Source organism: Talpa europaea (assembly GCF_964194135.1).
Source record: "Talpa europaea genome assembly, chromosome: 16".
NCBI lineage: Eukaryota > Metazoa > Chordata > Mammalia > Eulipotyphla > Talpidae > Talpa > Talpa europaea.
In genome coordinates, this window is record NC_140084.1 from 39,243,401 (window position 1) to 39,269,807 (window position 26,407).

The 26,407-nt window shown below is 61.1% G+C and overlaps 2 protein-coding genes across 3 annotated transcripts; both read left to right on the top strand.

Annotated features, from left to right (window-relative positions):
• The first annotated feature begins 1,049 nt into the window (after positions 1–1,049).
• SCN1B (sodium voltage-gated channel beta subunit 1) lies at positions 1,050–9,180 on the top strand. Of its 2 annotated transcripts, none has more exons than XM_084257359.1 (6): positions 1,050–1,146; positions 2,570–2,736; positions 3,385–3,625; positions 7,856–7,997; positions 8,414–8,485; positions 8,582–9,180. In XM_084257359.1, the coding sequence occupies exons 1-5, from the start codon at positions 1,107–1,109 to the stop codon at positions 8,478–8,480; spliced, it is 657 nt and encodes a 218-aa protein (XP_084113485.1). In that variant the 5' UTR covers positions 1,050–1,106; the 3' UTR covers positions 8,481–8,485; positions 8,582–9,180. The 2 variants fall into 2 exon arrangements, with proteins under 2 accessions (XP_084113485.1, XP_084113486.1); XM_084257360.1 differs by lacking the exon at positions 1,050–1,146 and adding an exon at positions 1,597–1,700.
• HPN (hepsin) lies at positions 8,980–26,005 on the top strand (the record flags this gene model as incomplete). The annotated part of the gene is given in 14 exon segments (XM_084256876.1): positions 8,980–8,992; positions 11,044–11,190; positions 11,193–11,252; positions 16,154–16,255; positions 16,337–16,378; positions 21,538–21,667; positions 21,742–21,864; positions 21,991–22,031; positions 22,426–22,591; positions 22,695–22,885; positions 24,995–25,090; positions 25,274–25,416; positions 25,592–25,756; positions 25,967–26,005. Coding segments are annotated over 14 exon segments (1,458 nt in total).
• Positions 26,006–26,407: the final 402 nt, after the last annotated feature.

The following is a 26,407-nucleotide window of genomic DNA, read 5'->3' on the forward strand; positions in this document are numbered from 1 at the left end:
GGACATCATTTCCTTGAATGGACAGACCCGATGAAGGTGACATTGGAGCCAAGAGCTGCTGGAGGTGAGGGAGTCAACCCCTTTGGTCACCTGGGGGAAGAATGGTCCAGACTGAACAGCCAGGCCAAGGTCCTGGGCCAGGAAAAGGCCTGATGACACTGGAAACAGCGGGGGGCCTGGGTAGCCAGGGTGGAGAGGGGAGGAGAGGAGGGGACCATGACATCTGAGACAAAGAGGAGAGAGGGGTCACGAAGGGGCCACCTCCTAAAATGCATCCCCAACCGCACAGTGCAACCTCTGGGGTTTGGAGCCAGGGCGCAGGGTGGGGTCTGGAGTATTAGGGACAGTCCTAGCCCTCACCCCATGCCCACCTGCTTTTCAGCACAGTGACCTCCAGGCCTGCGATGCCAGGGATCCGCGGGGCGGTCACCTGGGCGTCCCAGCCAAGTGTCCCGGGTCCCCTGAGGATGACCTCCACCACCTGGAGTCGGAAGTCCTGCCCCCAAGCCGCCCTCTTAAGTCCTCTGGTGACTCTGGGGGTGACCTTTTGCAGACGCCGACGGTCCCCAGACTCTGGAGCGGCGAGGGACGCCCGGCCCATCCGCCCCCGGCCCGGAGCCGCGGTCCCTGCGCCACCGGGAGAGGCCGGCGCGGCGGGCGCCTCCCGGGCCGCTGCGGCAAAGGCTGGGCGGCCGCGCCCTCCCCCCGCGGTGATTCATCCCGCCCCCTCCCGTCCCTCCTCCCTCCCGGCGGCCGCCGCAGCAGTGCGCAGGAGACCGCGGCCCGCGCCCAGCGCCGAGCGGAGCCGGGCCGGGGTCGGGGCACCTGGCGGATGCGCCCGGCGGCGCGCGCCCGCGGAGCAGCCCCAGCAGCGGCCGCCGCCCGCGCGGCGGGGATGCCCGGACGCCGGGCCCCGGGGCTGGGCCCCCGGCGGTAACCGGAGCGGGGGGGCCGCGCCCCCCCTCCGCCCCCCCTCGCCGGTCCCAGAGCCGCAGCTGCTGCGCCCGCGCGCTCCCGGGGACATTCTACCCGCCGCCGGGGCCCGCCGCCGCTCGCCCCGCTATTAATACCGGCGGCCGGGAGGGGGGCGCAGCGCGCCGGCGGCCATGGGGACGCTGCTGGCCTTCGTGGTCGGCGCGGCACTGGGTGAGTGCGCGGGGGGCGCGCGGCGGGGGCGCCCCGGGGCACGGCCGGGCGCCGGGGTTCGCGCTCCGCTCCCGGGACGGCCGGGCCGCGGCCGCCCCGGGCCCACCCCCGGCCCGGCCAAGTCCGCTTCCGAAGTTGCGCGCGGGGCGCGGCGCGGGGCCGGGCAGGGCGGCGGCGGCGCGGGTGGCCGGGGCGGGCGGGGGCCCGGCTGGCGCGGCTCCGCGGCTGCGGGCGCCCGGCCGGGGGCGAGGAAGCGCGGAGTCAGCTGCTCCCCGAGCCCCGCAGGCTGCAATGTGACACCCACAGCCGCGGGAGGGGGTGGGGGAAGGCGGCGCCCGGCGCCGGGGCCGGGAGCCCGGGAGAGCCGGAGACCCGAGGGAAGGGGCGAGGGACGCCGGGGCGCCCCGTGCTCCCGAGTGCTCCCCGGGAGGTGGCCGTCCAGGGGGAGGCAGGGGCGCGCCAGAGCCAGGGAGAGAGGCCCGAGGAGTTCCCAGCCCGAGCGGTGGGGAGGGAGAAACTTGAGAGACCGAGGGGCGCAGGGCGGCGCGGGAGAGGTGAGTTTACCAAGGGCCGGGGGAGGTGGGCAGGGACCCGCGGACGGCGGAGATAATGGCGCGGAGACCGGGAACCGGCTCTGGAGAGGGACAGAGACAGCAGGGGACGCCCAGCCTTCCAGACCAGGAGGGGAGACGCAGACACGAGGGAGCCCCAGAGCCGGAGCTAGGGCAGCGCGTCGGCCGGTGAGCGCCGGGGCAGGAGGGGGGAGGCAGGCAAGAATGTGGAGGAGGGACCCAAAGGGACTGAAATCCAGTGGGGGTGCAAAGGCCCTGAGGCCGGAAAGGTGAGTTTGGGGTGCTGGTAGGAGGTAGGAGCAAGCAGGAGCCGAGGGGCAGGGCGTGGAGACAGAAGTTGGGGAGGGGGTGGATGACACAGGAACTTGTGGGACTGGGAAGCAGACCTAGAGTGGGGCTCCAGCCCCCACCTTCCCCCTCTGAGACCTGTTCTTCCCCCCCACTCCTCCTGTGGCTGGTGGAGCAAGGAAGTGGGAATGGCTGCTCCCTTGAACTTCCCCTGCCTCTGGGGTCCTCGCCCCACGCTTAGATGTGTGTCGCTTGGGCAAGTGACCCGAGAAAGGGTGTTGGGGGGACAAAGACACTGGGTTGCTGACCACGCTGATACCCTATGACTTGGGGCCTCCTGGGGGTCCAGCCCCCTCCTGGGACCTGGCATAACTTAGAGAAGTTAAGGAAACTGAGGCTCCGCGTGACCGCAAGGGCCAGGGCCAGGCCAGGGATCCCATTTTGCCCATTTGTGATCACGATCGAGGGGAAGCAGATGGCTTCTGGGAGCCGACCGCCAGCAGGCCTGGCACCGCCTGGGGCGACGGATGCCCCTGCCGGGGCTGAGCCTGCCGTCCCCACAGTGTCCTCCGCCTGGGGAGGCTGCGTGGAGGTGGACTCGGACACCGAGGCCGTGTACGGCATGACCTTCAAAATCCTGTGCATCTCCTGCAAGCGCCGCAGCGAGACCACCGCCGAGACCTTCACCGAGTGGACCTTCCGCCAGAAGGGCACGGAGGAGTTCGTCAAGGTGAGGGGGTGCCTGGCAGGGGTCCCCAGGGGGTGTGTTTGTCTGTAATAATGTGCCGCTCTCCGTGACCTGGATTCAAATTCCAGCTCCCCCCTGACCAGCCGGAGGCTGGGGCCGGTCACTGAGCCTTTCTGAGCCTCAGTTTCCTCCTCTGTAAAGATGGGGTGGCGATGGTCCCCTGTTCGTAGGCTTGTTCGAGGCTTGACTGAGCTGAGGCACCTGGCACGTGGCTGGCACAGCATAAATGTCATTGGAATCGTTTTGTGCCAACAGAAATGCCTCGGGTGGCCATCAGGGAGAAGCCAGCTCCTCCTTTGTAGGAGGGGTGCTTGCATAGGAGGGGACACTGCCCACTTTCAGGGTCCGCTGGAGAACTGAGGTCTCAGGTTATCTCTGTCCCTCCACGAGGAGCGTGTCTGGGGCCAGAGAGGAATTGCAGAGAATGGGGGCCAGGAGGCGTGAATGTGTGTGTGTGTGTGTGTGTGAGGCCCAGGCGTGATCCCAGCCCCTCTGTGTCCTCCCTAACTGAGGTCGGGGTACCCTAGCCCGTATGTGTCCCTCTATCCTTCTGCGTGTCCCGGCGAGGGACAGAGCAGGGGTGCAGGTGCGGGAGGGGGCCCGGGTGCTGAGCCCGGCTGCTGCCCCCAGATCCTGCGCTATGAGAACGAGGTGCTACAGCTGGAGGAAGACGAGCGCTTTGAGGGCCGCGTGGTGTGGAATGGCAGTCGGGGCACCAAGGACCTGCAGGACCTCTCCATCTTCATCACCAATGTCACCTACAACCACTCGGGCGACTATGAGTGTCACGTCTACCGCCTGCTCTTCTTCGAGAACTACGAGCACAACACCAGCGTCGTCAAAAAGATCCACCTGGAGGTGGTAGACAAAGGTGAGCCAGGTCTTGCCTGCCCCCCTATTCCTGAGCCCGCTGGTGGCCAGATGGAGGGACAGGTGGCAGAGAGGGGACGGGCTGGCTCCACGCCCGGGCCAGCCAGCGCCCACGGCGGCAGGGCGAGCAGCACCTCTTACCCTTAGTCCAGCCCTGGCTGCCATTTTCCCTCCACCCATGGGGAGGTCCCAGCAGGCCTCTCCCCATGAAGTTAGGGGTGCAAAACCCAGCTTTGCCAGCTGTGCTGTGTGTCCTCTGGCAGGTGCCTTTCTGTCTCTGGGCCGAAGGGTTGTCCTGTAGGGAACAGGATAATCCCAGCAGCTACTCGCAGGCTGGTGTTTGAGCCACGGCTGCCTCGTGGGGAGGTTGCGTGGATGGAGCCGCAGGCTGGGTGTCAGCTTGGCTCAGGGGGCCTCCGTATGTGGGGTGATGGGGTGTTCCGATGGTCCACTGTCTTGTCGCCCACCCGGCCCCCTCCGCATGGCCAGGGAAGGGGTATGAGTGTCACGCAGAGCCACAGCCCGCAGCCCGCTGTGCACCTGAGCGGGGAGTCTGCCGAGTGCCCTCCAGACTCAGCAGGTGCGGTGGGCCGGGGTGGCGTTGCTCGCCAGCCTCCAGGAGAAGCCCGTGCTGGTCTGGGCCCGCTGAGCCGTAGCACCTAAGGTGTTTTGAATCGTGTCATCATTTTGGCGCTGGGGGCTTTGGACTCCTTGTCTTAGCCAACTTCAGTAACTTTCTAGGGCCTGACGGCACCTTGACTTAGATGGCCAGGGACAGGTCGCGGGGCCAGTGGCACGCTTATGCTGGGGGCTTCCTTCCCAGACCCAGCGGGGTAGGTGGGGGAGACAGCCCTGGCAGCCCCTAACCTGGTCCCACACAGAATCCTGCCACCTGGGGGAGGGGCTCCACTGTCCCCAGGTTACGGATGAGGAGGCCGAGGCCCAGGGGAGAGGTTCTGCGACACACACGTGGGACCTGGCTTTGGACCCCTGAGTCCCGTGACTGCTGACTCTGTCCTTGCTGTGATTCGCTGTACTCTGTCGGCAGCCGAGCTGTGGGTTTCTTTTTATAATCAGCCTCTTTACGTTTATTATCAAAGCGATCCAGCAGAATTCTGTGCGGAGACATGTGTGAGCGACTCTGGGGTACCCATCATGATGCTGGGGGGCGGCCATCAGCAGGCAGAGGATGGAACCCTGCCCCGGGGAGCGGGGGAGGTGGAGTTGCTGTAACAAAGACGCCCCCAAATACTGTGTCTTAGCAAAGTCTGTGTGGATTCTCTCCCCCTAATCAGTGCCGAGGGGTGGGCTGGGGTGGGGCTGGCTCTGTGCTGCCATCAGCACCCAGGTTCTTTCCACCTTGTCGCTCCACCCTCGAGCAGAACTCCCTCCCCCTCGCGGCGGAGCTGGCATCAGGCTCGCAGGGGACCCAGTGCACCCTCTCGTTTTAATATCGCCTGCCACATTTTGTCCCCTTCCAGAGCCTGTGCTCCTCGCGGTATTTTCCAGAATACATGGTCCTTTATGTTTTCTGCCCAGAAAACATAAAGTTTGCAGACTCAGTTTCCAGCATGTTCTAAGTGGTTTTCATCTACCATATTCCAATATTGCCTTTTAAACAGTCATCACCGTGATAGAGCATTTTATATTATATACTAGACTGCTCACCATTACCAGCCATATGACAGTACGTGCTTCTAATGTTTCCCTGGAGTGCTTCTAGTGTTTTCCCCATGTTCTTATGCCTCTCTCCTTACCCACCATGCGAAGTAGTGTTTTATATATTGATATTATCAACCATATTTAGTGTTTTTAATTTTACTTGTTATATAGAATACTGTCCTTGTCACCTGTCATACTAAAGTATTTTTTTAAAAGATTTATTAATTTATTTATACATGTACTGGGTACAGTTAGAAGCACGGGAGGGTGAGAGAATTCACCAGAGCCAGAGCGGGGAGCAGAACAGGCAGACTGAGGAAATACACTGCTGAGGGGAGCAGTGGGCGTATCACGAGAGGTCTGCGCGCCATGTGGGACCCTTACCGGTGGCCGGGGATCGAACCGGCGCTATAGAGGCTGCAGACAGCTTCGCAGCCCAGCACTCAACGGCTGCGCCACCAGGGGAGGCCCCTAAAGTATTTTTAACATTACTCATCACACCACAGCACTGCGTCATTACCCGTGCTATTATGGGGTTATGGGCACTGCCCGCCATACCCTATTCTTTTTTATTATACGCCACTGTCTTCCTGCAATTTCCACATGCCCCATCCGTCTGTATTGCTCTTGGTAATAAGCCCTAAGGGGTGAGCTGAGTCATTTCCAAAGGAGGGGTGCTGGTGCTGAGACTTTCACTGGCCCTGCAGAGGTGTACATGATAGTAGGAAGCTCCTGGGGTCCCCCTCGGGCATGGGGCTGCAGATGGGGACAAGCAGGCAGATTCTGTTTGGACCCAACGTGGATGGTGGGCATCTTGAGGGGCAGTGGAGTCTGAGGCGGGGCCTTCAGGGGGCTGCCTGTCTAGGCAGACAGGTGAAGGGTTCCCTGAGTGAAGGGTTCCCCAGACAGAGAAGGCACCTTTGAGCCACTGTGTGACCCCTCTATCTCCGTTCCTTATCTGTAAAGTGGGGTGACTACTGTCACAGAGTCTTCAGCGGCGGAAGCTTTACAGAGCAGATGGGCTTTGGGCCCCACGGCCAGGTTGTTCCACTTGGGGTTGAGTCCTGACGCTGAGTCCAGTCCTGTGCATCCCCTCTGTGCCTTGTCTGCAAAGGGGGTGTCAGTGCCACACCTGTGTTAATGTGGCTGGGACACAGGAGATGCCAGTTACCGGAACCCTCTTCCTGTGGCTCCCAGGAGCAGGGGCTGAGTATTGCAATCGCGTGCGCCTCATCCAACAAATATCCCACTGCAGTCAGCTGACGGGAAGCCGGGGCCGTCTCCATCCTTGGGGCTGCTTCAGAGAGTCAGGGAGATGCCTGGAGAAAGCACTTAGCGCCGAGCCTGCCTGGGCGCTGGCATTCAGTGCGTGAGCTGCATCAGTGAGGTCTCGAGAGTGAAGGAATGAATGAAGGGTGAATGAGGGCTGCAACCCCGTCCCCAGCTCCTTCTGCAGGCCAGCAGGGACGCGGCTTCCGGCCCTGCACCCTCCTGCACTCTGGCCCAGAAAACATTGGTGCCATCTGCACCCGGTGAAAAACAGAAAGCGCCCACTCGGGGGAGGAAGCCACGTGAGGACATGGGGGCGGGGGAGGAGTGTGATCCCGGCCAGCAGGAGGGGGGGCCGGCATTCGAGGACACCCGCGAAATCCAGCCGAGAATGCCAGAACGGCCTTCGACGCTGGTCCCTGGCTGAGCTGGTCCCTGGCTGAAAGCGCTCCCTTTACAGTTTAAATTTAGGCCCGATGAAAGGCAGCTGCAGAAGGGCGCGTCTGCAGGAAGGATGGCAGTTTCCGCAGGGCATCAGCCCGATGCCAGCCCTTAGGCTGTGGGCCCGTGTGCGCATCGGGCACGTTACACAGGGAAACTCGGTCCTCTGGGGGCAGCGGTGTGAGAGGGCACAGGTGTTATCAGCGGGGACTCCAGGCTCAGAGAGGTGGAGACATTTGTCTAAGGTCACACAGCTAGCGAGAGGCAGAACCAAGCTGCGGCCTCTGGGGTCCGGCCCTTGAGCCCTCGCTCTTGATTTCTGTGATAATAGCAGCAAGAAGAGGGGGGCAGCGAGCAGGTGCTAAGTGCTGTTTACATACTGAGCCTAGTCCAGAGAGTCTCAGCGCTTGTTTAGTCCTCGCGCTCACGAAGGAGGTTCTGTGATGATCAGTCTTTAGTACCGGGGGAAGCTGAGACCAGAGAGGTCGAATCGCTTGCCCGAGAGCACACAGCTGGCAGGAGGCAGAGCCGAGATTTGAACCTGAGCTTTCTGCTTCCAGAGCTCCAGTCCTTGGGCACCTGCTGACAGAGATGCCCACGACTGCCCGAAGACACAGACGTCCCCTCTGTTTACACAGGGAGGCAGGTCGAGGGTGCTTCCGGGGCCCATCCAGGGCCACTTACTGAGACTCACAGTAACAGCAGTGACTGGAGGGAGGCAGCATGATCCTCCCAGCGGCAGCCCAGGCCCAGAGAGGTTGAGCCACTTGCCCAGGCTCACACAGCAGGCTGCACCGCGCTGGGGCAGGCTGTGTGTGAGGCTGAGCTTGCTGCCGCCTAACCCTGCCTGGCTGTGCAGCCAACAGAGACATGGCGTCCATCGTGTCCGAGATCATGATGTACGTGCTCATCGTGGTGTTGACCATATGGCTCGTGGCGGAGATGGTCTACTGCTACAAGAAGATCGCCGCGGCCACGGAGGCTGCCGCGCAAGAGAATGCGTGAGTGGGGCTGGGGAGCGGGTGGGGCACCCCAGACTTTCCAGAGGGGAGTGTGAGCTGCTGGAGGAGGGATCGGTGCCGTTGGTCAGTCTCACCCGGCCCCCTCCTCCCTCAGACGCTCGACCCCCATTTCTCTCAGGACCCAGAGTTCAGGCCCAGCATCCGTTCCCCAAAGACCGAGGAGTCAGGCCTCCAGCCCTTGCCTCCTCCAGGCCCCGGAGTCTGCCCCTGGCCTCCTCCCTCACGCTCAGCACCACAGGCCGGGACCTGGACTTCTGGTGGGCCCCTCGCTGCCCAGGCCACAGCTCCTGCTCCTGCTAACTCTGCCTGGGCCGTAGCCCTCAACTCTCCTCAGTCCCCTGGGGGTGGGCCAGACTAATGAAGGGGTCACTGTACACCTGGCCTTTGCCCCGCAGCTCGGAGTACCTGGCCATCACCTCAGAGAGCAAGGAGAACTGCACGGGCGTCCAGGTGGCCGAATAGCCCCGGTAAGGCGGGTGGGGGTGGGGGTGGCAGGGCTGGGAGGCCTGGGAGGGTGCCAGCCCACGCGGCCCCCATAACCCCTGTGTCTGCTTCACCTGTAGGCCCTGGGCTCCGCCTCTAGGAAGAGCCAGCCCTACTGGGGAACATCGGGGCACAGCCTGCCCCCAATGGGGGTTGGCCATCCCTGGGCCTCCACAAGCCTCAGAGTCCTGCCAACGGAGCCGCGGGGTGGGAGGGGGCAGGGGGCTTGGCTCACACTCCTAAACCAGCCCTCTTCCTCCTGCCCCATCACCCACCCACCGCCATGCATGATGGGTAAAGCAATACTGCCGCTGCCCCCACCCCTGCTTCTGCTGCCTGTTTGGAGGGGGGGACGGTGAGGTGGGGGCAGCGGCTCCGCACCCCTCCTTCTTGCTGATTTGCACACATTGGCCGCTTCAGACACACACTACTGGGGCCCAGCCCCTCCCTGCCCCACCCCTGCCCTGCAGGGGTCGCGATGGGCGGGAACAGTGGGGCAGGGGGTTCTGGACCCCCTCCGATCCCTAGCGACATTTCCCCTCCTGCTTCCTCTGGCTGGACCTGGGGTCCCCTCCCCGCGATGCACTCTCGCCCCAGCCCGCCCTCTCTCACCAGCCTTGGATCGTGGCCACTTAGAAAGGGCCCGTTCAGCCTCGTCTCTCTTTACACAAGTAGTTTTGTTCATGAAATAAAGGTTCTTGGACTTGATTTGTAGTCTCTCGTGAGCCCAGTCACTCTGTACGACCCCCCCAAATCCAAGAGCCTCAGTTTCCCCCCGGGGTTTCTGCCCTCGCAGCAGGCAGTGGGGCTTTGCACACAGTCAGGGGTGGCGGGGAGTGGGGCTCAGCGCCTGCTGAGGCCCAGCGGGAGTGGAACTTGGTATTTGATTAGTTCTGGGTGGGGACCCATTAGCTCAGCAGGGGCCTGCATGAGGGGGGTGGTGGGAGGGAGCCAGGCGGGAGTCTGGAGGCTGGGGTGGGGTGCAAGGCAGGGAAGAGACTTTTGTGGGTTTGCTGTGTTCCCAGCAGGGTGGGCCTCTGGTGGGAGCTGGGGAGAGGGGGAGGCGAAGGGGATCTGAATGGAGAGAAGTAGGGGCCCTGTGAGCCGCCCTGCCGCAGCCTGCCCGGGGTGAGCACCCACGGGTGACTGTGCGGGGCGGTCCCCAGGCAGGTGTCTGCTGGTGACCCTGTGTGTTGGGTGTTTATCTGGTGTTGACGTGGAGTGCTCTTGGCCGCCCGGGGGGACAGCATGTCTCTGCCTTTGGACACTTCCGGCCACTTGGCCTCAGCACTCAGTGCTGCTTTCTGCGGGCCAAGCCCCCCATCCCCCCAGTCTGGGCCTTTCCCAGCTCCAGAGGTCATCGCGGGCAGCAGAGAGGCTGCCAAAGCAAACCAGCCCCCGTGACTTGTAGGAAAGCGGTTGGGGGGGAGGGGAGTTGGGGGGAAGGGGCAAAGCAGGCTGGGGCTGGGGCAGATGTTGGGGCTGGGGAGGCAGCAGAGGCTGGGGCTGGGTCAGAATGGGGGCCGAGGCCAGGTGGCTTCTTCAGGAACTGAAGAGGAGCAGGAAATGGCAGGGGCGGGGGTGGGCCTGGGGCTGGGCAGCAGTACTGGCAGGGCAAGGGTGGGCAGAGAGGGGGTTAGGCTGAGCTGGGGCAGGGCAGAGGCGGGGCTGGAGGCAGAAGTGACTGGGGCAGGGTGGCTTGGGGCCCCTGGGGCGCTCCGTGTGAGTCCTCTTGCCCTCAGTCCTTCCCAGCAGCCCCCAGCCTGCTCAGTCTCCCCCAGCCTGGCCCTCAGGCCAAACCTCCCCTCAAACTGGCACACCTGGGCCCCTCCAGCCCCGAGGCGGTGGGCAGGGCAGGTTGTGGCCTAGTCCGGCCCCTGCAAATCCAGCCCCACCAGCCAGGTGGCCTCCGGCGCTGCCAATCCCTTTGCCCGCCCCTCCCCGCCCCTTCCCCCGCCCCCGGCCCGGCCCCCTCCTCCTCAGGTGAGGCAACCGGCCTAGCAGGCCCCACGCGCGCTGCCTCTGCTGCCGGCGCCCGCTGCTGCCGCGGGCCACCATGCTCCTGCCCCGGCCCGGAGACTGACCCTCCTCTGGCACCACCTCTCCGCTCCGCCCCAGCTGCCGGACCCCAGGGTAAGGACCTCAGTGCCAGCCTCTCAGCGTGGGTCCCCGGCCCCCCAGCCAACCTGGTGCCCACCTCCCAGTAGACGGGCTCTGGCGACCTCCAGAGCCAGCTCTCTCACTTGCCGTCAGGAGCTCGGCGCCCGGGCGCCCTCTCCTTCAGTCTCAGAGGCTGGGCTCCGGTCTCCCGACCCCTCAGACCCAGGGGTGCAGCCCCCTCTGCCCCTCCTCCCTCATACTAAGGAGTCCTGGCCCCCAAACCCCTCTTGCCCCAGTTTCCAGGAATTGAGGCCCCTCGCCCGCTCCAACCCACGTTTTCGGACCCTTGGTCCCTCCAGGGCCCAGGCACGCGGCCCCAGTCCTGCGAATTCTCGCGGCCCCCTGGCCACCGGTCAGACGCTGACCCCATCCTTGAACCCAGCCCAACCTGCGTCCGTGATCACAGCGTGCTCTGGCCGGGGCCCAGTCCCTCCAGCCTCCCTGGATGGGCGCCGGGGACTGGGGGCACCGGGACTGGGCTGGGCTCCCCCAGGCCCTGCCTCCCCGTTCACCTCCCCACAGGTCCTGCCTGGCCCAGGAGGTCAGCCGGGAAATCATTAACAAGAGACTGTGACATGGCGGAGAAGGAGGGTGAGTCCCCCCGTCCCTGAGCCCCGGCTTTGGCTCGGCCTGGCCTGTTTTGTTCCCAGCCCTCCACCCCCTGCGGTCCCCCTCGCCTGCGCCCCTCCTGGACCCATCCCCACCCCCTCCTGAGGACTCCTCCACCTGATTAACTATTAACCAATTTTTCTGTGGGGCTCTGCCACCACCAGCCTCCCTGCCACCCCATATCACCCTCCTAGGCCTTGCCTCAGTGTCCCCTCAGCCCCCAGCGACCTGTCCTCCACTAGGGGTACAGGACACTAGCCCTCGAGGTTAAGGGTGCAGACTGGGGCCTGCACTTGAATCTGCCTCCCCCCCCCTTCTGCTGTGTGCTCTCGTGCGAGCGACAGTGTTTCTCTGGGCTTCCGTCTCCCTTGCGGTCAGGCGTGGAGCCCAGCACTGCCCACCCCTGTGAGATCGCCGGGGGCGCAGGACGTACACAAGGCACCAGCAAGGGGCTCGGCTTGTGAGCCTCACTCCACGAGCCAGGGACGGGATGAGGGAGGTGGCCGACCTGGTGTCCCAGGGATCGAGACCCCCACCGAAGGCAGACATCCCTGCCACCTTCGCTGTGTGCGCACCAGAGCAGAGGGAGAACTTTGGACTCGGCCTAGATGGATGGAGAGGGAGAGGCGACAGAGGAGCCGCCCCAGGGTGAAACCACCCACCAAGGCCCTAGTGGCTGGCACACCAGGCCCTTCGTGCCCCTGGATGGGGCTCCAGACAGCCTGGCTCCCTCTCAGCCTCTTCCACACCTGGGAGCCATCTGGAGGGGCCCAGTTAGGGGCGACCTTTCCTTCCTGCCTCCCCAGCTGGGACCAAAAACCTCTCTCCCTGCTGGAACCAGGCTAGCTGGGCTCAGTCCCAGGCGGCAGAACGTTCAGGCAGTGAGGATCTGGAGGAGCAGCTTGTCCTCTGGCCTTGCTTCTTCCTCTGCAAGTGGAGCTGGTACTAGCAGGCACCTCCCAGGCAGCGCGAGGGTACCGTTGCCTGATGGGTGGGGAGTGTTGAATGGATGGGCTGAAATGACTGGTGTGGGCCGCTGGCCTCCTGGGGTCTCAGCGCCAACGCCACTGTTCAGCTGTGGCTCGGCGTGAACTTGGGCTCTCAGTCACTCTGGACAAGGCGCCGCGCCCTGGCTGAGCAAGTGGACAGCAGGGCCTGCGCCTTCCGGATGGTCTCCCTCCTGGAGCCCCCGGGGGGAGTCTCCAGGGCTGAAGCCGCATGGAGGGAAAGCAGAGCATGCCGGGAAGGCTGCCAGATGTGGTGGCCGAGGGAATAAAGGCACCGTGGGCTCCAGTGCGGACCAGGTCAGCTGGGGCTGGTCTTGGAAGGGAGCCCCACCAACCTGGACGCAGATGCTGACAGGTGCTGGGAGTCCTGGAGCAGGTGGCTGCACCTCTCTGGGCCTCCTTTTTGTCTGTGGGCCAGGTTGTCCGGTAGGGGTGGTGGCGGCGACGATTCCTTCTCTCCTAAGCAGCACGGGGGACTTACGGAGACTGCAGGTCAGGGCTAGGGCAGGCTGTGAGTCAGCTTTCGGCGGGGCGGTTTGCTGTTGAAGTGGGCCCAAGGCCAGGTGCTGGCTGCTCCCCGGGGACTTAGAGGTCGGGTGGCCATTCAAGGTGGGTGGCGGGGGTGTCCTGGCACAGCCAGATGCTGGATGTGACAAGCTGCTGGGGGTGCAGAGCGCCCCCTACTCCTGGTGTCTGTGGAAGCGAGGCTGGGTACGGAGCTGGGAGGGCGCTGAGGCGCACCCTGGGCTGGTAGGATTGCTTCGGGGCCTCGGCCATGCTGGGTCTCTCCACGAGATGGCGCTAGTGGGCACGTGCGTCTCCTCCAAGGCCTGTGATTTTGGTCAAGCTTTGGAAGCTCCATTGGGTGCTTGTACCCAAAAGGGGCTGAGGGCCTTAGCCTCTGTCGTGAGAGGCACCAGGGAGTCCTGGAAGGTTCTAGGTAAAGAAGGACAGGTGGGACTTGGTATTGAAGCAGATCCCCCAGGCGTCCATGTGAAGGCTGGACCTGGCTTGGAGGGCGCCGGGGGCAGGGAAGAAGAAGTGGCCGGAGAACTTGGCCGGCTGGGGGGGCCTCTGAGGACCCGAGACTCGGGGAGACACTGAGACCACTGTGGGCCCCGGGGCCTGAAGGAGAGCAACTGTCGGGCATCAGGACCCCCACTCTGGGGCTGAGGAGAGTCCAGGCCTAGGGGCATCCAAGGGCACTGCGGCGGCTGAGGTGGCCGAGACAGACTTGGCAGTGGCAGGCGAGAGGCAGAGGAGGCCAGAGGCCGCCCTGTGGCGCGGGGAGAAGGTCAGGAGGCGGGAAAGGCGACGTCGGAGTGGAAGGAGAATCAGGTGCACGTGTCAGAATCCGGTGAGGGAGACTTTTGCTTGGAGTTGGAGCTGTGAAGACTGAGACGTGGGCTTCCTTGGGGCACTAGGAGAGACAAGGAGTCAAGGATGTCACCTGTGAGGGTGTTTGCAGTTGACCTGCAGGGGCGGCCTGGCAGCTGACCTGGAGGAGAGAGGGCCGGGGACAGGTGGGGCTGCCGCCTTCTCATTCCTGGGGCACCCCCTAGGGATCCTGGGGAAGAGCTCGCCTCTCACCCAGAGTGAGGACGCTTCTTGTCCCGCCCCTGGGGAACCCTCGCATCAGGGCCCCCAAAGCGAAGGCATCCTGCCCCCCCAGGGGCACCCCCTTTGGCCTTGCCCGAGACCCCTGACTCAGAAGACAGAAGTCCTGCCTCGTACCCGAGGACTCGGAGGCGCTGCTTCCTGTGGGGCACATCTGAAGGCAGGGGAGGGCCAGCCTGACCCGCAGGGAGCCGAGACCGCCCCCCGGAACCAGGAAGATGGCAAATTCTTAACACACCCAGACAATGGCCATCCAGGAAGCCCTGCACCCCTCCCTGCTCTGACCGTGTGCTGCTGGCCCTGTGCCGGTGACAGGCGGGAAAACCGCAGCTCCTGCAGCCCTGGGAGTGCCCTGCAGGTGCCAAGGCAGCCAGGCTCATGCCACACCCAGCTGCGCCTGCAGCAGCCTTTTCTCTCTGTGCCCCCAGCACCCCTAGTAAAAGGGTGACATTTAATCCTCAGGACTCCTATTGTACTGAGAATAGAATCCCTCTTCTCCCCAGGCCACCGGGCCTCCCTAGCTGACCCCCCAGCCTTATTCCCACTGCTGCCCCAAGCTCTCACCTCCCCAGCCACACTAGTGGCCTCTGTTGCCCTCCAAATGCTTATTCTCGCCTCAGTGCCTTTGCATATGCTGTTCCCTCTGGCACAGTGCTCCTCCTTGGGGTCTCTGCGTGGCTGGCCTCAGCCTTCAGGTCTCAGTTCAGGCCCCCCCTTGATCATCCTGCAGATCCCCACTGTTGCCCCCCGCCACCCCCACCCCCCTTATTCTTTTCTTCTTAGCCTTGGCTGTACTCTGGAGGTGATCAAGTTCACTTGTTTCTATCTCCCTCACCCACCTCACCCACCTAGACCCCAAGCCCTATGGGTACCAGGCTCTCGTCTGCCTTGTTTTAGGGTGCGTCCCCAGAGCCTCGAGGGTGCCAGGGACACAGCGACAGTGACCGAGCAAAGGGCCATCGCAGCGACGGGAACGCTGAGCTCAGGGAGGTGGAGGGCGCGGCCTGGGAGCACACGGCTGTAAATACTGACAAGCGTTTATTGATGACCTGCTGTACCCGACGCAGGCTGCGGTGACTTAGGGCTACACGCTCGAGCCCCAGCACCAGATCTGTGGGGGTTCAGGACTCAGCTCTGCCTCTTTCTGGCCGAGTCTCCTTGGGCAAGTGACTCCGCTTCTCTGAGCCTCAGTTTTCTCTGAAAAATGGGAATCGTGATCTGATAAGTAAATGTATTTACAGCGGCGCTTAGCATGTAGTAAGCATCCGGGCAGTTGGGCTGTTATTATTTTATTTATTTTTTTACGATTTATTTTAATTTATCCGTACAAGACTGGGGTGCAGGCCAGAGGCATGGGGGGGCGGTAGTGGTGAGAGGATTCACCAGAGACAGAGTAGGGAGCAGAACAGGCGGACTGACTGAAATACACTGCTGAGGGGAGACAGGAGAGGTCTGCCGTGCCATGTGGGTAGCTCCCTGGCCGGGGATCCAACTCGTGCTGCAGTGCCTGGCCATAGCTTCATAGTGCTGAGACTTTTAAGGCCTTGCGCCACCAGGGAGGCCCTGTTATTATTTTTTAGTGCTTTAGGGTGACTGCCTGCCCATTCATCAGAGGAGGATGTGCTCATTTATTGGATGAGGCGACGCCCCTGCCCCAGGCCACCGTCTGCAAGTGAGGCTGGCAGGTTTCCAGGCTTGACACTCCCCTCCAGGGGCAGATCTGATGTTGAAGCCGGGTTCTGTGGGAGAATCTGTTCCGGGGGGTACCCTGGAACGAGGGATCTGGAACTGCAGGGAGAAACGAGGCAGTGAGAAAATGCCAAATGGCCGGGGGAGGGCGGCCATTAAAGGCCCAAAACCGGGGGTTGTGGTCCCCAAGAGGCTCCAAGAACCTTCAGGAAAGTTAGCGGAAGTGGGAGGTGCAAGGAAACAAGGCCATAAGCAATGAGGGAGAGACAAAAGCGCAGCGTCATCCAGGAAGAGAAATCCTGAAGTGCCAAGGTGGGGGCAGGGAGGATGGCACCTGTCCCAGTCATGCCCCTCCCCACTGGAGCCCCTGGGGAGCTGGACACCTGGCTGTCCACACCACAGGGGATGGGTGGCCCTGCCAACGCCTCGGCCGCAGGGATCAGGCCCAGGGCATGGCAGGCCGGGGCAGGCTAAGCTGGCCCTGGGGGCAGGGCAGAGCTGGCTCCATGCCCAGACCCCGCTGCCATGAGGGCAGGCCTGGCGGTGGCCCCAGCATGATGTCTGTTGCAGGTGGCCGGGCTGTGCCATGCTGCTCCGGACCCAAGGTGGCAGCTCTCGCTGTGGGGACCCTGCTGCTGCTGACTGGCATCGGGGCGGCATCCTGGGCCATCGGTGAGAAGTGGCCCCTGAGCCTCCCCCTCCCTTCCCCGGCGGCCCACAGCCGGCCTGCCCTCACCTCTGCCTTCTCTGCAGTGACCGTTCTGCTCAGGAGTGACCAGGAGCCACTGTATCCAGGTGAGCAAAGCAGCCTGGGAGGCGGGGACCCCATGGGAATGCCCTAAAAGGGTGTTTTCAATGAAGGCACAGCCCTGTGCAGTGATGCTAATGACAATAGTGCTCCGCCTGCCTGCTCTGGCCGGGGCTGTTCTGAGCACTTCCCTGGCCCTGTCCTGTGTTTTTCAGATTGGAAATGTGCACCCATTAGTGCGGTGTGAAATTAAATTAGTGAATTGAAAACCCCATTTTTTAAAAAGCGTGAAAGAGATGAGAAGATATTAGCCTCCCCAGTAAGAAAAAGTTTGGGTAATCTTTTGTTTTTGTTTGGTGAGATGGGACCGTAAAATCTCATCTGTTTTACAGATGGGGAAACTGAGGCTCAGATCGATGGTCGGGCATTATATTTTACGTCATAACGCAACACTGTGTTTCTTATTGCGGGACTTGGTCGCAACCACTGCTTGAGGGGCACTGTATGGATTCAGGGAACCCTGTGAGCTGTTGTAGGGGGTCAGGGCTGTTACTACCCCATTTTACAGATGTAGAAAGTGAGGACCAGAGAGGACGTGCGGCTGGTAAATGATGGAGCTGGGGATAGCTCTTCTACCTGCCTGGGAGAGAATCATCTGCAGGCAGGTGGGAATGGCTGTCCACACTCCACTATAGATGCAGAGACAAATTATGGAATGAATGACTGAATGAATGAATGAATGACTTCCCAAAGGCCCACTCCAAGTCGCCATTCCCTGACCCAGAGCAACAGGAAGAAAGAAGGTGTAGGTGGGAAGTCTATTTCACTCCGCTGAGTTTCTAATTCCAGGGAAATCCACACAAGCAAAGGCAGCATCCGGGCAGTTCCCCAGGCCAGGACTGAGGCTCTCTTTTCTTGTGCACACAGCCTCAGGGGCTTTACGCACTCACTTTGTTAAATCCTCACCACAGCCGGCTAGTCTGGGGAAACTCAGGTCCAGAAAGGCTCAGGGATTTAACCCATGTCACAGAGTAAATGGCAGGTCTAGGGTCTGGACCCAGGCAGCCTGGGTCTGGTTCTAGGAGAAATCACTCTGTGGTTTCTTAGAAACATCCAGCAAGTTGCCCAGTGCAGGCCGACTTAGCCAGCCAGGCTTGGCCTGTGACACTGGCTCTTGTCACCCCCCCGCCCCCCAGCTGTACGAATGGAGGCCCATAAGTGAACTGACTTCCCAAGACCACCCTCTGGTTTAGTGGCAGGGCAGAGGGATCTTGTGTCTGCTGGATCTCTAACTCTCTGCTCTCTCTCTCTCGTGTCCTGGAAAGGACACCCTGGGACTGGCCTTTACTCACCCATCTCTCCCGCTGCCAGCCTGCAGCCAGGTTTAGATCTGCACCGTCACTGCGAGCTTGGGGACCTCACACCTGTTGTGTCCTCTGGGAGTCTCACTGTCCTCATCTGTGAACTGGGGGTGAGAGCAGACGAGGTGATTATGTGCAGTGCTTGGCTTTTTTCTCACTCTTCAGGCCGTCCTGCTCCCCAGACTCCACACCCCGATCCTTCTGCTCCAAAAGACTCCTTATACAATTAATTCCTGACTCCTGCAGAAATCTGGAGGACCTGAATATTTTAGTTTACTGCCCAGAAGCATCTGGCACATAGTAGGTGGTCAGGAAAGCTTGGCCTAAGGAATAACTTGTCTTGAGCCTCCAGTTGGAAACCCATCAGGCCACTATTCAGACCCAGCTCTGCACACTGCCAGCCCCCGACCCTTGACGTCCACTTGGGTTTATCCAAAATGTTGGGAATTTTATTTTTAAAGATGTATTTATTTTTATTCATACAAGCACTGGGTACAGTCAGAAGCGCGGGAGGGTGAGAGGATTCACCAGAGCCAGAGGGGGGAACAGAACAGGCAGACTGATGAAATACACTGCTGAGGGGAGCAGCGGGCACAGCAGGAGAGGTCTGTCATGCCATGTGGGACCCTCACCTGCGGCCGGGGATCAAACCAGCGCTGCAGAGGCTGCAAGCAGCGCCCAACCGCTGTGCCACCAGGGGAGGCCCAATGTTGGGAAATTTTAAAAGCAACAACAACCACCCCAAACTCTATCCCCACTTCATTTTTCTGGGATTTTCACACCTCTAAATATATCAGAGAGTTTGGTAAGCAAAGCAGGTGACCCAGAACAGACTTTGCTTTGCTTAAAATAATGCGGGCAAGAATAAAGAGTTTAACAGTGAGAAACAGTGTCACAGAAGGTGGCTTTAAAAATAATTGGAGGGGAGCATTTTATTTCCTCCCCCCTCCGCCTTCTCCAGCACACGCCCATAAAGTGATAATTTTTTCCTAAAACCTCACACTTTCTGGAAATCACATTTCTGGAGCACTTCGAAGTCATTTTAAAGTAAGATTCACCCCTACCCCCAGCTGGTGTTTCAAAGCTCAAGTCAGTTTTGGAACACAGAGTGGGGTGGGTGGGGGATCCCTGCCCCCATGTCAAAGCCCGAGGCCATCACGCAGGCCGACCGGCCAGGAAGCTCTTAGCCTTGGCTGTGGGCGAGCGTGTTCCGGGTGGGAGCAGGGCCGGGGCCACGCTAGACCCACAGCAGGAGCAGGCCATGCGAGTCAGCAGGTCTGGGTTCAAATCCTGACTTTGTGTCTATTCTGACCGGTATGCCCGCTCTGAGACTCAGTTTCCCCATCTGCAAGATGAGCACAGAAGTGGGTCTCCGCCTCCCAGGATTGTGGTGGGATTCGAAAGTCCTCCAGATGCCGTAGCATGTGGCCAGCCCACGGCCAGCTCCATCACGACACTGGAAATGGAGCCAGTGTTGTGATGGCCGAGCTGTCGTCGGTGAACCCCAGGAGGGGAGCGGCTGGGGAGGCTGTCTGGGGGTCCGAGTCACACCCTCTCTTTCTGCCTCTCCCGCACTTGACACTGGCCAAGTCACCCGTCTGTCACCCTCCTGTCTCCCTAAGCTTCAGCTTCCCCAAACAGAAAACAGGCGTGGTCCTTGTGACCCCTGGGGCTGTGGTTGATGGGGGGGGGGGGCGGGAGATCACGGAACCTGGCGCTGGGCACACAGTAGGTTTCCCTGGCAGTCCTGCCTCCCCTGCCTAGCTCTGCAGGGAGACCTCAGCTTAGGTGAAAAGTGAGTCTGCACCCGAGTTTCCCGGCTGCGCCACTGGCCACATGGGGCCTGTCAGTAAAGGCCCAAGAGGGTGACAGTGGCTCTTCCCCAAACCTGCTCCTCCCCACCCACCTCATCTCGGCGATCTCAGCCCCATCCGGCTGAACACCTCTGGGCGTCCCTGACCCTCCCCCAGTCTGTCTCCCAGCCGGTGGGCTCCACCCTCGCAGTCGGTCTAGAATCTCAACTCCTCTCTCCACTGCCGCCTTCCTGGCTCCGTCCTCCCTCCGGACTTCACAGCAGCCTCCTCCTTGCAGTCCCTGCTGCCCACTGTCGTCCCCCACAGCCTGCTCCCCACACGGCAGCCTCCGACCCCCGCCAGCCCCTCTCCTCACTGTGGTAAAAGCAAAATTCTAATGCCTATGGGGTCCTGCCTCATCTGTCCTTGCGCCTCTGCTCTGGTCTCTGATTCCTCAAGCACCCCCTACCCCCGGTTCCCAGCCTGGGATCTGGGCGCTTTCGGTTCCCCTGGTCCATGCTCTGTTCCCCCAACTATCTTCATCCCTTTCTCACCTGCTTCAGGTGTTCTCTCCCACCAGCTGCTGAGAACTGCAGCCTTCCGGGCCTCCCCAGCAGTCCCCTGGCCTAACCCCTTCTTTCCGTGTAACACAAGGTCTGTGTGACTTACTGGCCTTTCACGGCCCTCACCTGTTGGCCCTCACAATCCCCTGGGTTGAGGTTAGGTTTGATTTGATTCTTGCTCTTGATTCTGGCTATTTGTTCATTGCCCAAAACAGAGCCCGGCACATTCTGTGTGTTCAGTGACTGGAAGTACAAGTCTGCGGGCTGTGACCTGGCTGGGGCGCAGGGTCCTGTGGCCATGGGTGGGGCGGCCTAAGAGGGGGTGTGAGAATCGTCAGTTCTCAGCATCTCCAACCCCAGGCATGAAGAATCCACTGGAAGGCCCAGCTGCCCGAGCCTTCTCAGTTTGTAATGATGCCTTGGTTGGGTGATTTTTTAAGCACCGTCTTCCACCCATAGACTTAGGCTTGGTGAGGCATAGAGCAGGGTTGTCTCGGTCACCTCTGTGTCCCCACACAGACTAGTGAACGCTGTTGAGTGAATGAATGAAGACTACAGTCTCCCCACTTGGAGGCTACCACACACTTCAGTCAATTAGCATATTCAAGGCACTTACAAGTCCTACAGAGGACATAGCTATTCTTCCCTTTTTTTTTTCTTTAAACCATAGTACTCTTTTTTTTTAAAGATTTATTTATTTATTTATACAAGCACTGGGGACAGTCAGAAGCACGGGAGGGTGAGAGGATTCACCAGAGCGGGGAGCAGAACAGGCAGACTGACGAAATACACTGCTGAGGGGAGCAGCGGGTGCGGCAGGAGAGGTCTGTTGAGCCATGTGGGACCCTCGCCAGTGGCCAGGGATCAAACCAGCACTGCAGAGGCTGCGGGCAGCTTCGCAGGCCAGCGCTCAACCACTGCGCCACCAGGGGAGGCCCTCCCTTTTTTTTTAAGGTTACAGAAATGTCTAAATATTTTTCCAATCTGATTTATTTGTCAAGAATCTCTGGACTGCAAAAGGCAAGAGGAAAAAACTAGGAAACTCGCTCAACATAAAAGGGAAATGATAATTTCACGTATGCAACAATTTTGAAGGGGTCAAGCCTGGCTCCAGCGAGAGGCTTTTAAAAATGCTACCAGAAGTCTCTTGGGTTTCCTCCATGGTGACTTCTTTTTACCCTCATGGCGGGCAGGAAGGGCCCTGGCAGATCTGGTTTCACACGTCAGAGCTCTTGGGAGCCCAGTGTTTAGGTGAAGCTACAGACTGGCCTGCAGCTCACGCGCTGTCAGCTCAGGAACCAGGGCCTCCCAGCAGGCCAGCCTGAACCCTGGGCCGCCGTTCATCTGCGTGACCTCAGTCATGTGCCCTTCCAGAAACACCACGAATCAGGGGGCCTGGGGAGCCGCGTGGGTCCTGCTGGGCCCTCAGGTCTGGAGAGCAGGCCGGGCGGCAGGGTGACCCAGGCCGCCCTGTCCTCTTGCCCTGCAGTGCAGGTCAGCCCCGTGGACGCTCGGCTCACCGTGTTCGATGAGACGGAGGGGACGTGGCGGCTCCTGTGCTCCTCGCGCTCCAACGCCAGGGTGGCGGGACTCAGCTGTGAGGAGATGGGCTTCCTCAGGTACTGGGTGTCCCTTGATGGGGGTTGGGGGGCTGGGCAGGTGGGAGCAGCGTCCTGACTGCTGCCCTGCCCAGGGCACTGACCCACTCCGAGCTGGACGTGCGGACGGCGGGCGCCAACGGCACGTCGGGCTTCTTCTGCGTGGACGAGGGCCGGCTGCCCCACGCCCGGGGGCTAATGGAGGTCATCTCCGTGTGGTGAGGAGGGCAGTGGGCAGGTGGGGTGCACCCCCGGCCTTGCAGCCCCCCTTGCGCATCTTCTTTCCATCTGTCTTAATTGGCCTCTGCTTTTTGTTGCTCTGTCTCCTTCCTGGCCTCTCACAGCGACTGTCCCAGGGGTCGTTTCCTGACGACCATCTGCCAAGGTGAGACCCTGAAACTCAGACCCTGCACCTTAGACTTCTCCAGGGCAGGGCTATATCCCTGTGGGCCCCCCAAAGATGGGACTATGTCCCCAGGGCCAGACAACATCATGTCTGACACCCACGGGCAGGGCCTTGTCTTCTTAGATCCTACAGGATGCGACTGTCCTCTCACACATCCACAGGGCGCTGGCCATGTCCCTCCAAGGCCCCAAAGCAGGGCCATGTCCCCATGGGTTCCCCAAAATAGGGCTCTGTCTCCTCAGGCTCTCCCAGGGGTGGGGCCATGTTCCCTGGACACCCCCCAGGATGGACCCATGCCCCGTGAGGCCCTCGGGTCTGGGTCTGTCTGCTCAGGGCTCCAGGCCCTTGCTGTGCCCTACTGCCCTCCCCACAGACTGCGGCCACCGGAAGCTGCCCGTGGACCGCATTGTGGGGGGGCAGGACACCAGTCTGGGCAGGTGGCCGTGGCAAGTCAGTCTTCGCTACGACGGCGCCCACCTCTGCGGGGGGTCCCTGCTCTCCGGAGACTGGGTGCTGACAGCCGCTCACTGCTTCCCTGAGTGAGTGTCCCCCGTGGCCTGATGGGGTGGCGGAGGTGGGGGGCGGTGAGGTGGGGAGGCCGTGCCCAGGCAGGCCACCTCCTCCGCTCCTGTTTCCCGGCAGGCGAAACCGGGTCCTGTCCCGATGGCGAGTGTTCGCCGGTGCCGTGGCCCAGGCCTCACCCCAGGGCCTGCAGCTGGGGGTGCAGGCCGTCATCTACCACGGGGGCTATCTCCCCTTCCGAGACCCCAACAGTGAGGAGAACAGCAACGACATTGCCCTGGTCCACCTTGCCAGCCCCCTGCCCCTCACAGGTAAGTGTGGGCTGAAGCTTGGCCTGGGGCCTCCGGAGGTCGGGGCCAGAGGCGATAAGAGGGAATCCATGGTGATAAAGGAAACCATCTTGGTTTTGGGGGGCTCACATTGGGTGTTCAGAAATGATGGAGGCCGCCGCTTTGGGATGGGGCATTTGGAGAGGACAGACAGGCCACAGGGTTACTTCCAGGGTTGATGAGAGCCTCTGAAATGAAAAACCTTTTAAAAAATACGAATGAGGGGCCTCCCCAGTGGTGCAGCGGTTGAGCGCTGGGTTGCGAAGCTGCCCACAGCCTCTGCAGCTCTGGTTCAATCCCCGGCTGCTCCCCGGCCACCGGAGGAGGGTCCCACATGGCGTGCAGACCTCTCCTGCCGCCCGCTGCTCCCCTCAGCAGTGTACTTCGGTCCTTCTGCCTGCTCTGCTCCCCGCTCTGGCTCTGGTGAATTCTCTCACCCTCCCGCGCTTCTGACTGTACCCAGTGCATGTATAAATAAATAAATAAAATAAATAAATAATAAACAAACAAACAAATAAATAAATTAAAAAAAAAAAACCAAAAAAAGAATGAGTCAGAGAGAGAGAGTTGGTGGGTATCCCCTCTGCAGTTCTCGGGGCATATCCTTGGTCTCCCTGAGGCTCACTGGATGCCAGTGGGACTTAAAATACTTTGCCAACCAGGCAGAGGTGGTGAAGAGCAGGCCTGGCTGCCGCTTCCGGCCGCCCCAGTGTAAGAGCAGTAATTCGTAACGATGGCAATAGCAGAAGGGGGTGATGACGGAGTAGTGCCAGTGATGCTGAGCCTGCAGCAGGCGCTGGGCACACAGACATTTAGTTCTCAAGGCAGCCCAGGAGTGGGGGTGTCTCTGAGGATCCTATTTCCCCACATGGGGAGAGGTCGCAGCGCAGAGAAGGGAAAGGTACCCCAAGTTCCTGCATCTGGCCGATGGCAAAGACCTGAGCCAGGCTTCCTGGCTGGTGTCGGGTGCGTTACCCCGGTCTGTGCTGCAGGCAGGTTAGTGCTACTTTGTGGCTTGCATTATGCTGATTTTGATGGTTCTTTTCTTTTTTAAGATTTATTTAGTTTGCATACAAGACCTGGGGTGCAGGCCAGAGGTGTGGGGGTGAGAGGATTTGCCAGAGACAGAGTGGGGAGCAGAACAGGCAGACTGACTGAAATACACTGCTGAGGGGAGCAGCGGGCAAGACAGGAGAGGTCTGCTGCGCCATGTGGGTAGCTCCCTGACTGGGGATCGAACTTGTCTGCAGAGGCTGCGGATAGCTTCATAGTGCACGCGGTGTCGCCCCAGCCACATGGTGCCTGCCACCTCTCAGGACCTTCTCAGGGCGCCTTGTTATGCTTTTCTGCGAGGGAGACGTCAGTGTCTCAAGCTAAGGGCCCCTTTCCTCTGTTTCCCACAAAGGCACCCCTTAGGCGGGGGCCCCATGAGCCACACTGGGAACTCAGGCTTGGGAAGGGGGCGAACCTGTTTACATTTCTGGTTCTGCTGTGGCCCGCTGGGAGACTGTTTTTTTTTTTTTTGTTTTGTTTTTCTTTCTTTCTTTCTTTAAAGATTTATTTATTTATTTATTTAAAGATTTATTTATTTATTTATACAAGCACTGGGTACAGTCAGAAGCGCGGGAGGGTGAGAGAATTCACCAGAGCCAGAGCGGGGAGCAGAGCAGGCAGAAGGACCGAAGTACACTGCTGAGGGGAGCAGCGGGCGGCAGGAGAGGTCTGCGCGCCATGTGGGACCTTCCTCCGGTGGCCTGGGAGGAGCCGGGGATCGAACCGGCACTGCAGAGGCTGCGGGCAGCTTCGCAACCCAGCGCTCAACCGCTGTGCCACCGGGGAGGCCCCCGCTGGGAGACTTTGGACATGGGACCTGCCTCATTTCCCCTCAGCCATGCGGGAACCATAGCCCCCACTTCCTGGGCTGAGGGAGATTAAAGGCGCTGCCGCAGGCAGGTGCCTGGTGCGTGGTGAGCGCTCAATGGGCAGCAGCGCCTCTTGTAAAGCAGAGCAGAGGGTGTGCTGGGGGCGCTGGGCAGAGGTTGGACAGGGGGGCAGCCAGCAGGGGCTGGACCAGTGTGGCCTCCCCCACAGAATACATCCAGCCCGTGTGCCTCCCGGCCGCCAACCAGGCCCTGGTGGAGGGCAAGATCTGCACCGTGACGGGCTGGGGCAACACGCAGTATTATGGTGAGTCCGCCCTCGGCCCGCGAGGCTCCAGGAAGGAGGCTGGGCAGGGCTGAGCAAGGCAGTTGTCTGGCTGAGTGATCGGCCCTGGGCTGTGGGGACTCCAAGGAGCCTGGGTGGGCACCAGGAGGGATGGGGGGTATGCATGCTCCCCAGCTTCGGTCAGCTTTGCCCCCATACTCCCAGGCCAGCAGGCTGGGGTGCTCCAGGAGGCACGAGTGCCCATCATCAGCAATGATGTCTGCAATGGCCCTGACTTCTACGGGAACCAGATCAAGCCCAAGATGTTCTGTGCCGGCTACCCCGAGGGTGGCATCGATGCCTGCCAGGTGAGGGGTGGGGGTGTTCCTTGGTCCCTGCCATGCCGAGGCGGAGACCCAGGGCAGGTGGTGTTCGGGCTCCTAAGCTCAGGGCCGAGGGCTCTTTGACCACAGCCCCCGGCAATCTGATAGGCCTTGGGGCCAGCCCCTGGGTCTCCAGCCAGGCCTCCCCTCCTGCCACCAGGGTGACAGCGGGGGCCCCTTCGTGTGCGAGGACAACATCTCTCGGATGCCACGTTGGCGGCTGTGTGGCATCGTGAGCTGGGGGACCGGCTGTGCCCTGGCGCAGAAGCCAGGCGTCTACACCAAAGTCAGTGCCTTCCGGGAGTGGATCTTCCAGGCCATAAAGGTGAAAGTCAGCCCATGTGGGAGTCCCAGGGCAGGTGCCTCGGGGTCTGACTGGGGGAAGGAGGCAGGGTTTGTTTTTTTCTGGAAGACACCCTAGTAGAGAAGAGGGCGCCCTCTTCTATCTGGGTCTCAGAGGGCTTCTGGGAGATCAGCTGTGGGACTTTGGGGGAAGCCTCTCAGCCCTCAGAAGCCCCCAGTTATCTTTCCCCAGACTCACTCCGAAGCCAGTGGCATGGTGACCCAGCTCTGACCTGTGACTTCTCCCGACCACACGCCTCCGGGGCCCGAGTTGATCTGGTGGCTCCAGCCCTACAGGTGGGCTCCACCCTGGGCCTGGGATGGAACATTTTTCGTCTTGGGTCCAGCCCTCAGGCCCAAGGTACCCTCCCTCCAGGGTCCTCTCTTCCACAGTGGCGGGGCCACTCACCCCTGGGACCACGCAAGCCTCACCCTCCTGATGCCCGTGTAAATATTGTTCTGCCATCTGGGAACTCCCCCCTAGGGGCCCCTGATGACAGGATCCTCTTTAAATAATAAAGATGGTTTTGATTAATGTGGCCTCTGAGTTTGCAAATGTAAGCAGCAGGAAGAGAGGAATTAGGGCCTGGCACAAGTCAGACTGACCGTGTGATCCGCCACTTCCCACTGGCTT

Excerpts from the sequence above, each read along its gene's own strand:
- SCN1B (XM_084257359.1), top strand. The coding sequence starts at position 1,107 with ATGGGGACGCTGCTGGCCTTCGTGGTCGGCGCGGCACTGG. Across the intron at positions 1,147-2,569 it reads CGTGGTCGGCGCGGCACTGG|TGTCCTCCGCCTGGGGAGGC; the intron begins GTGAGTGCGCGG and ends CCGTCCCCACAG. Across the intron at positions 7,998-8,413 it reads GCTGCCGCGCAAGAGAATGC|CTCGGAGTACCTGGCCATCA; the intron begins GTGAGTGGGGCT and ends TTTGCCCCGCAG.